Source organism: Heloderma suspectum, chromosome 7 (assembly GCF_057233095.1).
Source record: "Heloderma suspectum isolate Gila_16-S chromosome 7, 16-S_ref, whole genome shotgun sequence".
Lineage (NCBI taxonomy): Eukaryota > Metazoa > Chordata > Lepidosauria > Squamata > Helodermatidae > Heloderma > Heloderma suspectum.
In genome coordinates this window covers 62,109,860-62,123,266 of record NC_139464.1, presented here as the reverse complement: position 1 = coordinate 62,123,266, position 13,407 = coordinate 62,109,860, and the positions used below count along the sequence as shown (strand labels likewise).

Genomic DNA, 13,407 nt, shown 5'->3' with positions numbered 1-13,407 from the left:
AGCAGCCTACAAATATAAATAAATATCCCTAACCTCTAACTTCCAGGAATTTAAAACTTATTTGTAATTCATAAATGCCTTTATTTCATTCTCCCTTGAAATCACCTGGTTCTTCTAGATGGTATATGGATCCTGTGCTAGATGGATGGTGCACAGTCTGGCCCATTGTGTTGCTGTTGCTTAATTTCTTTCTTTCTTTCTTTCTTTCTTTCTTTCTTTCTTTCTTCTTCTTCTTTTACAGATTTAAGTTCAGGGCTACAAATATTAAAGGCCAATTTACAGATTCAGAGTACTCGGACCCCATCAAAACTTTAGGTAAAGAGAATGTCGCTAGAAACATTTCTTCATAAGAGCAGCAGAAAGTGGTTTGTGGCACTCTTGCCATGGCAAGAGAGCAGCTGGCTCTAAAGCAGCCACCCACACTCCTTCCCTCATTGCATGCAGCTGGAAGCAGCAGCAATGGAGCTCTCATGAGACCAGAGAGGTCTCATGAGACCTGCACGAACTCCTATGAGAATCCTGCAGCTGCTGCTTCTGTCCATGCGGCTCTCTGTAGAACCAATGTGGCAGTAAATGTAAGGGAGGTGCGGGTCAGGTAGAGGGTGGGGTGGGGGTTGTGGCAGCAAAATGCAGTGTCAGCAGTGGTGCATCTTCTCTTTGCCTCAGGCAGTGTGACATTTTGCACCAGGCTTGACTGTCCCTGCCCATCTGTCTGTCTGCAGAGTTGTAGAAAGCCTTTGTAAGTGTAATTATGCCTCAGAAGGGCAAGGGAGAAAGTCCTGGTCACCTATACTGACACCAATCTTTGCTGCTGTGCCTGTGCTAGAACTATCGTCAGGACCCAACTGTAATGTAATGTCAGGGTACCAGTTACGTGCTCATGCCAATAGTGAAGCCCTATCACTGTATCATATGAGGAGCTATAGGCATGTAGCTATTCATAGGATTGATATGTAAGACATGTGTACTTATGCAGCTGTGCTTTCCCACTTTTTATTTGTCCATAAGCTGCACAGTGCAGTTATAATTGCACAGAGAAAACTGTAGTCATCATCTTGGCAGTAGATGATCTGTTAAAAAGCATTAAAAGCATTTAATTCTGTGCTTTTTGTGTTTGTTAAAATCTGTGGTGGTGTGTCCTTAAGGGAGTTTAGCAGAATCACTTTTCCAGAAAATATATTTGCAAAAGTAAACCATGTAATACAGCTTTCAGGTATTAGTTTGTTTTTAAACTAAGTTTAAATCCCAACAGAACCCACTTTGTATTACAGGTGATGGACTGTCTGAAAGAACTGTAGAAATAATACTTGCAGTTACTTTGTGTATATTCTCTGTAATTCTTCTTGTGGCTGCAATTTATGCTTTTGCAAGGTAGGTATATCTCCAGTTGTTTCAGGTGAATTATTCTAGATTTAGAGGATGCACTGTTTATTCAGTGACCCAGTTCACATGTCATGGTGGCAATTCCTGGGTTGTTTAACCCGGGAATTGTGGGGATGAGTGGAGTGTGTGAGTTGCAGGCTCGTCATCTCCACTCTTAATCAACAACCCAGGAGCACCCCTGCTCATGAATTGTTTGGTGATGTGTAAACCCAGAAACTCTGGGTTGTTTATGGGTTAAACAACCCAGAGTTAACTTTTTTTTTACCTTTGTTTTTTGGTAACTCTGGGTGGTTTCACCCATAAACAACCCAGAGATCCTGGGTTCACATGTCATGAAATAATCCAGGAATAGGGTATTCCTGGGTTGTTGATTAAAAGCAGAAATGATGTGCAGCTCTCTTCCCCACAATTCCTGGCTTAAACAACAAATTGCCACCATGACATGCAAACTGGATCATTGAAATTAATTAGATTTTTGACCCTGGATCTAAGATTGCAGTGATAGTAAGCAGGAGAAGAGACAGATCCAAGTAGTGTATTCATTCATTGCTCAGCTATTGGAGATGGAATTACCCATTAGCCTAGCCCAGCCTTCTCCAACTTGGTGCCCTCCAGATGTTTTGGAGTTCAGTTCCCATCAACCCCAACCAACATGACCAATGGTCAGGAAAGCTTGGACTTGTAATCCAAAATATCTAGAGGGCACCAGGTTGGAGAAGGCTGCCCTAACCTCACAAATTTGTATTCAGCAAAGAAGAAGTAGTATGTAAAAAGCTTATGTAAAAAGCAGCTACACCTTACAACGTTTACTCAATGATTTACTGTCATTATGCAGATTCTTAATGAGCCAACCCAGCTGTGGCAGGAGCAGAAGATAATCTCTCTTACCACTCTTATTCACCATGAGTGACTGACCTAGTTGTCCATGCCATCTTTTGCTCCTCAGGCACTGCGCATTCCCTGGGAGTGGGCTCCTGGGGACAGGAGCCAAGACTGGTGTTATCACCACCTCTTGTCCTGCAAACATCCTGCTCCTGCAGGCCTGGCCACAATTCAGGGGTAGGGGAGGACCTTCTGTTTAAAAATATGTATTGTTTAGGGGGAAATGCTATGTGAAAACTCTCTTTAATTTGAGGAGCTTTGTGCACAACACTTTACCTAGCTCTTAGATTTCAGTCCAATATTACAGAAGCTCTATCAAAAACCCTAGTATGAGTGTAGAAATTGTATTTGTGACTAGGACAATTGAGGATCTTCCTCATTAATTATTGAAATGCAGCTTATACAAGTCAGCTAGAATAGAACTTCTATTCTGTTGACCACAACTCTATTCTGGTCAATGACATGGAAGATGTGATGTTAGAAGAAGTCAACAGGGATGATTTTGTAATAACCTTGACTGTTTTTTGGAAAGCAGTGTTGTTGGGTATGTGCATGATACATTTGAATTTGTTATTATACCACTGAATTTGATTGAAATATATATTTTTCTTTCTTATACAGAAAAAATATAAATCTCTACTTTTCTATCTTAATTTGAGGTACAAACCTTTGCGATGATCCCAGGAAAAAAATGTCTGGAACAGAAATGGCTCAACAGAAATGTTAGGAAATAGATAACAATTACTGGCACTTCCAGATTTTGACTTTTCATCTTATTTTTACCATTTCCACATTACTAGTGCTTTGAAACACCAAATACATGTTTCACAGAAGCTCCAGTGAATTCAGGGATTATGAATAATACTGAACATTCTTTCTTATTTAATTTTCTGTGGTCTTTGGCTTAGAATACGACAAAAGCAAAAAGAAGGAGGCACATACTCTCCACGGGATGCAGAAATTATTGACACTAAATTCAAACTAGATCAGTTGATCACAGTGGCGGACCTGGAAATGAAGGATGAGAGATTTACACGGTAAGCATACTCCTTAAGCAAAACAGTAGTTCTGGGGGTCTGCAGCCATGACCCCAATGTGACCTTTTACTTGTTTGGAAGTGTTTGTGGTGTTCTTATTTACACAGGTCACAAAGATCATCTTTCAAAGGGTGACCTCCAGACACTTCTCTCAGGAATTCAGATAATCATTTGCTCTTCCCCACTTTGGAATAAGGCTATGATGCAAATCGTTATATGATTCCACCAAGAACACTTGCTATGTGTGTGTTTTTTAAATTACAAATGTAATCTCTCTGAGTAGTTCTGATGTTAAGTGTTTTCTTGAGGACCAAATACGCAGTCACTCCTAATACTCTGAGAGCTTGTTACTGATGTTCACTTCGACTCAGAGTAATTCAATAGCATGTCACTCTAAGCTATCTCACCACCTTTCAAAAATCTGTCAGCACTAGAGCCAGTGTTGTGTAGTGGGTAGCTTGTTGGATTTCAACCAGGGAGACCTGGGTTCAAATTCTTGCTCACTCACAAAGTTCACTGCATGACCTTGGGCCAGCAATTCTCTCAGTCTAACTTATCTCACCGGATTGTTCTGATATTAAAATGGGAGAATGTGACAAGGGCCTAGTTCTCATGTCACAACAACCCAGCATATTTTAAAACCCTGGGTTGTCATGAACGAGCAAGAACAAGTGAGCATGCCAGCACCCACTGCCAGATCACCCCCAGTGCAAGCAGAAGAGGCTAAATAACCCAAGAATGCTCAGTCCCTGACTAGGAACTTTGGGGTGTCGGGAGAGAGACAATTCAGAGTTGGAACCCAGAGTTACAACGTGAGAACTGGGCCATGAATACCCCCATCCAGGAGGAAGAACAGGATGAAAACGTCTGATAAAAAAATACCTCTTAACAGTATCTGAGATGGAATAATAAAAAGACTTTTAAAACTACTTTTAAAAACAGTTCAGTGTTTACTTCCGAGACCTGTTTTTTAACAGTTCAAGCCCATCTCCCTCAATAGAAGTAACAAGCAGTGTAAGTACTATTCATACTAAGTACACACCAAATATTTTAGAATGTATTACATCTCCATCTACAACTCAGGACAGCTTTGGGTGTCCTGAGTTGCATTTACAGCACTTAACAATACCCAGAGCTGCTGCTGCTGCCGCTGTTGTTGCACATTTGCTTTTGCATGGTGTGTGGTAGCATGTGAGCAAAGGTTAAGCTGAAAGTTTGAGCTTGGATACTTAAAGAAATATATCAATAATGTACAACCTAAAGAGGAGCCTGTGCTTGAGAATGTGAATGTAAATGGAGTTAATTGCATTGATTTCATAGAGATGAAATAAATTTAGGCTGCAATCCTTTACTCACGTACTTGCAAGTAAGCCCTGTTGAATTCAGTTGCATTTACTTCTGAGTAGACATGTAGAGGGTTACACTGCTAAATACAATACTTCAGCTTAACTGGGTAGTGGATCAAACTGTGAGTATTGTCCAGGCCTCTGGGATTACTAGCTCAGGGTCTTTCTGAGCAAAACTTGCATAAAGGGTGGCACAGTTTACTGGGTCTTCCAGCTATTTTGACCAGTTACGTAAGTGCAAGGTGTCTGATGGAACAGTGAATGAGATGTACTTCAACTCATTATTGAAATAAGTCCCTAATGCCCTGGGTTCATGAGCTTACTCCAATATGTCAAAGAATTGGCTCACATTTGTGACAGCAGTCATGACTATAAGCCAGGATACAGGCAGTTATACACTTTCCTTGGCTCCTGTGTACTTGCAGCTCCCATGCAGGACCTAAGATATGAATTAGCCCTCTGTGTGATTGTTGCACATGAATATGGCTGATTTCTGCAGTTCCTACTAATGAACTTATTATCTTTAAAAGTTTTAACTTTTGTAGAAAATTCAGATTGTAGTTATTTATTAGCCAGCTGCCTATTTTAATTTTTTGTCCAATCTAGTTATTTTAGGTATCGAACAAATAAAAAGTGTATTGTTATAGAAAGAGAACTGTGCTAATTTAATTAGGGTTGTGGTAATGAGTTCTTTCAAGAATTATAAGTCCTATTAAAGTCAAGGAGTATTTAAATATACCAACTTGCAAACTGGCAGTCTCTCAAATACCTTCCTTAGTAAGGCTGGAAAGCCAAGTTACATTTGTTACATTTCCATCAATATTTCTGTTACAAATTATATTGTCTGTGGTGGCAGCTACTTAATGTAACATATTAATTAGCTTAGAGATGGAAGGCTTACCTAACCTTGCTCAGGAAATCTCACTGTTGCAAACTGTAGATGGCTAGCAGCATTTTAGAGTTGAGTGGTCCTTTGCAGAGCATGAAGAATCATCTACAGGATTGATAAATGTGCCACATCTTGCGAGGCTAATATGCCTGCCATTTTGTTTAACTAATAAATTGCTAACAGTCATAATGGAAATATTCCCTTCAGGAGACAGACAGAAAAACTTTATGAACTTATCACTTTTTTGTATTTAAACTTCAATTTTTAAATCATTGCACTTATCTCAGTGTCTGCACGTTAACGTATGCAACTTTTTATCTGAATAAGAATTCTAGTATCTGTTTGAATACTTAATTATGAATGGATTTTGTTTCCAGATATTCTTCCTTTTTCTTTAGACGCAAGGAGATATTTGTCATCCAGTAAGTTACTGCATGGCTGAAGAGTCCATGTGTGGTTTCCAAAGTGCTGTGTTCATTTGTGTGATACTATGCTCTATTGACCTTCATCTGAAATAAATGTTTTTTCTTAGTGCCTTAGGTGCATTTTGAAACCTTTAATAGTGGGTGATGATATCATTGTTTTCATATCATTAATAGGCAAGGCAGGGTCTTTGCAGATGACAAAAAAATGAGATGTTATCACTAATGCTATACTAGCACATGCCTGATCCAGCATCAGTAGTGTAGTATCCTATTCCCACACAGTGATGTTTGATAGGTAGCCCTGCTGTGTGGGTAGATAACCTGTTTGATGCTTTAAAAACACAGACACAAATCAGAAAATATGTGTGCTCTGATACAGGATAAAAGACACACACACACAGCCTTCAAAATATGAATTTTAAAAAGAAAAAGGTTTGCACAATGGCTGGACATTATTATATGGGAGAAGAGGAAGCATTGCTGGTGTTTTCCACTTTTTTATTTTTAAAGGGCTGCAGTAGAAGTCCTCCCTTGTAAACAGACATGTGGATCCCATGGAACATCTGAGCAATAGCTGCATATTTATAGTGTGAGAAGGTCATCTAGAAAGGCCCTTTGAATAGATTCAAGTGACCATTTTATCTGTGGTGAAATGACAGAAATCCATTAGGAAAGGTTCAATTCAAGCTTGGCAGACTTTACTCTTGAGGTCTGCCAAAGCTGTGTTGTCCTGCAGCCTAAGCAATTTAGAATCTTTCAGCAACTCAGTTCCTGTGAGGTAACTGCAGAAAGTCACCTTGAAGTGAAAAAAATTATCATGCAAGTTACTATTGCTGTTGTGCTATAATTCTCATACTGTAATAACAATGAAAAGAAAAAGACCCTAGATGATATTAGACATTTGCATTTTGTGTATTGCAAATAGCGTTTGTGTGATGATCAGGATTCAGTTTTCTTAAATCACCATTGGTGGTTGAAAATAATATCATAAAATGTAAAATAATCTCATGAAAATGTCATATGACAAACTTTACTGTTAGGGCAGAACAACATGATATGATAAACAAAGGGCTGCCACTCAAAACTGTAGTTCCGTGTCAAGCTCTCCCCTTCATAACTTATATCATGTCGTGGCATCAGTGTGCTGTATGTTTCCCTGCCTGGTCTGTATCACTGGTTGCTGCTAGTGGGGCTGTGGAAATACAGAATACAGTGACATCAGAACATAGTTTAGATTTTAGTATATGCTAGAGGACGGAAGGGGGAATTCAACCTGTGTTTATGTTAATGTGCAGTTCCACCTTGAGGCATGATGGGTTTTCTGAAAAAAATACCTTCAAGGACATTTTGTGGTAAATGTTGTGATTTAACTTAATTTTTAATGTGATTTCAGCATTGTAATTTCAAATCTCATGCTTCTGAAGCTATATGGAATGTTTATCCCAAATGCTAATTGTATGGTTTTAATCAGCAGCACATTTCTTTGATGTGCTTTCAATAGCAAATAACGTTTTCTTTTATCAACCTCTAAGCGCAAGAGTGTGTGTGCTTGTGACACCTACACAACAATATTCCATAGTATACTGATATCATAGGTGATGCATTACATGGGTGACAATTTACTTTTCACACAAAATATTGGGGCTGAAAAGTGCTTTGAGGGTTGCCAGGTCAAAAGTAAAATATGCTCGCTCTCTCGCTCTGTGTGTGTGTGTGTGTGTGTGTGTGTGAGTGAATGTCTTAGACCAGGAGTCTAAGCCCTAGCCAGCATAGCCAATGATGAGAGATAGCAGGAGCTGTAGGCCAAAACATCTTGAGGGCCACAAGTTCCCCAGCTCTGTGTTAGACCTCAATAAAGTAGTCTAAGGTCTGGTATTGAGTTCCAGCCTGGTGGTTGAGGAAAAAAAGTGTTATAAGGGCTTTTCATAAGGAATTATTGTTCTATACTAGCCTTGAGGGTTAGACCTATGAAGATCTCAATTAACTTGTTGAAAATTATTTCCTTGGTTATTCCTATCAAGCGCTTTTGGTGCTTATGAGTTAAGCCTTTAGTCTACATATTCATTTCTGTGGCTTTCTACTGAACAAGTTGTAATTCCCAATAGATTTCAGCTGACTGACCCAGACGGTAAGCTGATTCTGTATGACAACATGAACTCTAGTCACCATTGCCAACATAAATAAATGGGTTCTTTTTAAATCTAGACAAATAATTTGAATGAGGGGGAATGGGAGAAAGTCATACTGAACTGAAACTTCAGCTAGGCTCAAAGGCTTCACGTATCACTCAAGACAAGATAAATATTACAAACTCTCACAAACTGCAGTTGCTTCATAAAGAAATATTTACAATAATCTTAAAATGTGTTTTCCAAACCCTAATGGGAGGTTTGTCCATTGAACCATTTCGAATCACTGCATAATAATGTTCTGAGACAATGGGTCTCTCGCATAGATTTCTCGTATGCAGTGATATTGTAATCTCAGTACTAGTAAGTAACTGGGAGAAAATTACTGTGTTAGTAACCTTCCATTTTCTGTAAATCATATTACTGTGCCCTTGACAAGTTAATATTTCTTTCAATGAATGCATTTGAATTTCTTAGATAATATCGTTGTGAGTAGGTTCTTCTCCTGCTACTGATCAATACAACTTCCTATGTAATGAAGCTGATTTTGAAAATGTTCTTCTTATATATTAGGAATTAGCTAATGAACTTAGTGTTGGTTGGTTCTAATCCAGTTGCACACATACTATGGTTCTGTATACAGGAATCTTCCTATTCAACAACTGGCCAGTCCTGATTACCCATTGGAGGGTGGAAGGATGAATGTCCTTAGTTCCCAAACAGTTGATCAGCACTGTCTGCTCTGGCCATCGTTTTGGAAGTGTGCACACGGCACTGATTCAGCAAAGATTGCTGCACATTTAGCCTCTCATGCTAGGTGGCACTATTACCCACATGGAACCTGATCCAGAAGAGTTATTTGTGTGCAGAAGCTTGTTCTCACATGTAGCATAGAATCATAGAATAGTAGGGTTGGAAGGGGGGGCCTACAAGGCCATCGAGTCCAATGTAAATTGTCTTTAGGCTGTTTCAATCCAGACTACACTTGTCCTGGTTATGATTATAACACTGTAGGCTGCAATCTTACTCAGACTTTCATGAGATTAATCCCTACCTGATGGAATATATTTCCAAACATTCACAGGATAAGGATGCAAGTGAACCAGAATGTTAAACAAATAAAGTCAAGCTTCTGCCAGAACGATATTGGATACACTTCAAAAATCTTATTCTAAGAACCATAAAGAAATGCAGGCTGCAGTCCTATGCACACATACCTGGGAGTAAGGCCTATTCAACACAGTGGGACTAACTTCCAAGTAAACATGCATAGGATTGTGCTGCATGTCTCCTTGCATTATTTCATTTTCCTAATCCAGAATAAAATAAACAGTGTTCATAAATGACTAGAAAACTGCAATCAAATATAATTGCTGTCTGAATATGGCACTAAGTTACTAAAAAGAGCATTTGACAATGTGCTGTTCACTCTTTCTGGAATTCCATGCAGGATAAGGCCCAAATCTTTAAAACTATGTTCTGTACATTAGACATTTGAACTGATATATAGTATAGATGAAGCACAGTCCAGAATTCGGTTAAACTGAAGTTCTATACTATTGAAGACCCATGATTTCCCCTTTTTATCTGATTTTAAGATTTTAAAGTTTCTAAACTTAAGTTCTGGGTTTCTGCACCTAGGAAGGTGCAAATATTTCTTTGAGAAATACTTTTTAAAAAATGCAACATTTTCAGTAAAAATCTCTTGAGGAATGTCCAATACTGCCCTCACCCTAACGGGACCTATCAATACCCCAAATAGCGCTATTGCCTAGCAGTTCCTGAAGCAATCTGAAATGAGTGGAAATGCTCATTTACAGAACAGTGCAGATCAGCAGAGCTTGTAGAAGGGAGCTCCGTTACCAGTCCTGTTCTGGAAACGAGTGTTTCCACTCATTTCCAGTGTCACTTTTAGAACTGTTAATTCCTCGTTGCACAAGGGATTGGTCCTGCAGGTGCTGCGAAACCAGGAGAGATGGAGCAGCTGAATTGGATACTGCCCATTACGTTTATTAGCAGAACAATCCTATTCCTGTTTTATCTGTTGCCACAATAGCAATTTAAATAAGTTTATTAATTCTATGTTATCTAATATGTAATTCATTTTTTTCTCTTTGTAAAACATACTTTCTAAATTGGATAGGTCTCCTGAGACCTCCTTTGTTAGATATACATAGTTCATGGGAGGTATTTCAGCAACTTGCTATTGCCATGAGTCTGAGCTAGTGGATTGCTACATTGACATTCAGCAACTGAATTCTGATATTGGGTGGTTGTAATAACTGAAATTTCTAAAATCTTCCATTGAAATCCAGCTATAAAAATGGGAAATTATCCAACCAATTATACAGAAGCCCACTTTCTTCATTGTTATACCACAGTGTAAAAGTATGTGAGTACCTTGTCAGTGTTAGAAAGGTTTATTGGAATAACTAGAAGTGATAATTCTCCAGAAATTTTTTTTGTTCCTCACATTCCACTCCATATTTCATAGCTTGGGAATCCAGTCTGTGACTATATCCCCAAAATAAATGAATACTATTTGTATTATGGTTTCATTTTCCAGTATTATTTATTTATTACTCAAACTTTTAAGTTACTCCTTCCTTTGCAGTTGCTGCACCCATCTGAAGGGTCTAGATCCCATTCCAAAAGCAGGACAAGAAAGCATCATGTGCCACTTTTCAGTGCAGCATATTCTCTTTAAGAAATAGGATGTCAGCACCTGCCAACTTCTTGAGCCTGGAAGGGAAATGGGAGTGTTCTTTGCCAAATGTTTATACAGGATGGGTGGGATTACATGTTCAGGAGGGGAGAGGATCTGGCTTCTGAACAGTGTTGCCAGGAGGAGTCAAGACCCAAAAACCGAAAGAACCCTGCCCAAATTCAAGACATTGGCCACTGGTGACTTTAGATGCTGAGCAATTTAGATTGATCTAGAGAAGCAAACAAATGCATACATACATGAAGCATGTGATTCCATCAAATGTGTTGATAGTTCTCCTGAACTTAGTGTGTGCTTTCTATGGGAGACAGGAACATTATGGTATATCCATCTATAATAACACTGACCTTGATGAAAGGATTTTCTTTTGACCTTGTGAGCACAGGAGTTTGAAGAAGGATGTGAAAATAGTAATAGTGTAAACTTTCCTCTAAAAACTGAGCAAATATGACTTCTGTCCACTAAGCACTTGTGCTTAATTAACTTTACGCTATACAAATCAAACTTGATACTTTATAGTGCCCAGATCTTTCCCCTAGTAGTATAAATTTTAAGAATATTTCAGTATGTATTGGCACAATTGCTTTAATATCCCATAAGAATCAGCAAAAATAGGTTTTAAAAATGAATCTTTGGAAATATTGAATGCACTTTTGACTCCTTAGTTTTGTCTTTGCTGTGTCAAGAACTTAACCAGAATGCAAAGCGTTCTCTGTTTTGCAATTTACCTCATTTAACATAATCTCTGTTGCAGGTTACTTAGTTATAGAAAATCCATCAAGTAAGTTTACTGCTGATTTTTCCATTGTGGCTATAGATTTTTTAGTCTGATGAGTTGTAATGTGTGGTTCCTTTTTGTATATTTATTAGAAAAAGCTCCAAGCTGTGTATAAATCATAAAAGCATGACTAATTGCATGGTAACTGGAGGAATGCTTTCTCTCTCTCTGGGGTGAAGCCTGCATGTCTGTGTTTTAGCTTGGCAAGTAATACGGGGATATTTAACTCCTTGGGGTTTAAAAACCATGTCATTATGGGAATGAAGTCACTGCTATATTTTATGTATCTAAAGCCCTGCATTGTATAAAGTGGTTTCTTTGTGACAAAAGAAGCATTATGTGCTTGAATTGAACTGAAAGGTGACTTTACAATTATATATAAATATCAAAAGACTGCATTTTGTAATAATCATATTTGTAAAACACGGTTTGTAGACAACAGTTGTGTTATATCAACTAAATCAAGGGCAGTTTAAAATGGGAAGAGGTTATTATTTCAAAAGAATTCCAGACCTAAAGTAACCCATTCCCTTTTGTAAACGATTCATATAACTATATTTCTCTTCATCTTTATTATACATTTGGATAATAATATTTTAACATTCTGGTGGTTGGACACCTCTTCTTTTTAAGCTCTAAGCTACCACTAATTCATTTTTACTTTATCTCTAGGCCAATAGGCAAGAAATGTTTTCTGCAACATGTTGAAGAGCTTTGTACAAACAACAACCTAAAGTTTCAGGAAGAATTTTCGGTATGTTACCAGCAGTTGTCACAACATCGCAAGACCTCCACTCGTTTCATGTGTCACATTTCATGTCCATTTTAAGCAGGCAAGGCCACAAAGTAGTCTGGCCTTGATCATCAATACCCAATTACCAGCTTGACTGTTTAGAAAGTAATGTTACACTCATTTGGGTATGACTGTCTTCTTATTGCAGTATGATCATAATTATTCATACAGTGATCTTTCTTATGCCTCCTGTGCAATGACAAAATATTCATGACCTGACTTTAATTTTAAAGAAATACTTGTTAAAAATGTGTGTGTGCGTGCGTGTGTGTGTGTGTGATTAAAAGTTTATATCATGACTCTTACACTGGGAGGGGGATGTCCCTTGAAGGGCATGGAATATCTTGAATATGGGCATGAGGTTTCAGGAAGGAATAAAATTCTGAGGCAGGTGAAATCTTCTGCTTACAAGCCGAAACATGGGTAGTGAAGGATAATTCATATTGGATTTATTGGGTAGTGGGTTACTGCTCTCCTACATGTCACATCCCCCCAAGCTGATTTGGGAAGAATTGCTGCTTAATTTGAATGGAATGTCAGGGAGAGGTCTTGTTTTATTCCCTCCTTTAATGCCAGTGTTGTATTAGTGATCCAATCCACCATTCTTTGCTCACAGCAATTACCTGCATGCACATAAAAGCATGCAAAAGCATGCTCTTCTGTGGAACCAATTACTGATGCTGGGTTCCCACAGAGGAACAAGGACAAAAGGTAGAATATTTAGAAAGAGAATCTAGTATCAATATGTTTGAGAAACACTGGTTTACTTCTTAAAATTATAGATTCTGTTAATACTGTTCCGGTCACCACAACTAAAAAAAGATATTTCAGAGCTAGAAAAAGTGCAGACAAGAACAACTCAAATGATTCAGGGACTGGAGCTACTCCCCTGTGAGGGAAGGCTACAACAGCTGGGATTGTTTAGCTTGGGAAAAGAAGGGTGAGTGGAGACAAGTGGAGTTACAAAATTATTCAGTGTGGAGAAAGTGGATAGGGAGACATTTTTCTCCCTCTCTCATA

At 38.4% G+C, this 13,407-nt stretch overlaps 1 protein-coding gene across 1 annotated transcript in view; it reads left to right on the top strand.

The window, feature by feature from the left end:
- Window positions 1-13,407, top strand: part of PTPRQ (protein tyrosine phosphatase receptor type Q) — a 143,904-nt gene that overhangs the window by 112,256 nt on the left and 18,241 nt on the right. The window contains exons 53-58 of the mRNA XM_084810399.1: window positions 242-315; window positions 1,272-1,371; window positions 3,174-3,302; window positions 5,915-5,959; window positions 11,571-11,597; window positions 12,267-12,348. Coding sequence (XP_084666525.1) covers window positions 242-315; window positions 1,272-1,371; window positions 3,174-3,302; window positions 5,915-5,959; window positions 11,571-11,597; window positions 12,267-12,348 — 457 coding nt within the window. The remainder of the gene's footprint in view (window positions 1-241; window positions 316-1,271; window positions 1,372-3,173; window positions 3,303-5,914; window positions 5,960-11,570; window positions 11,598-12,266; window positions 12,349-13,407) is intronic.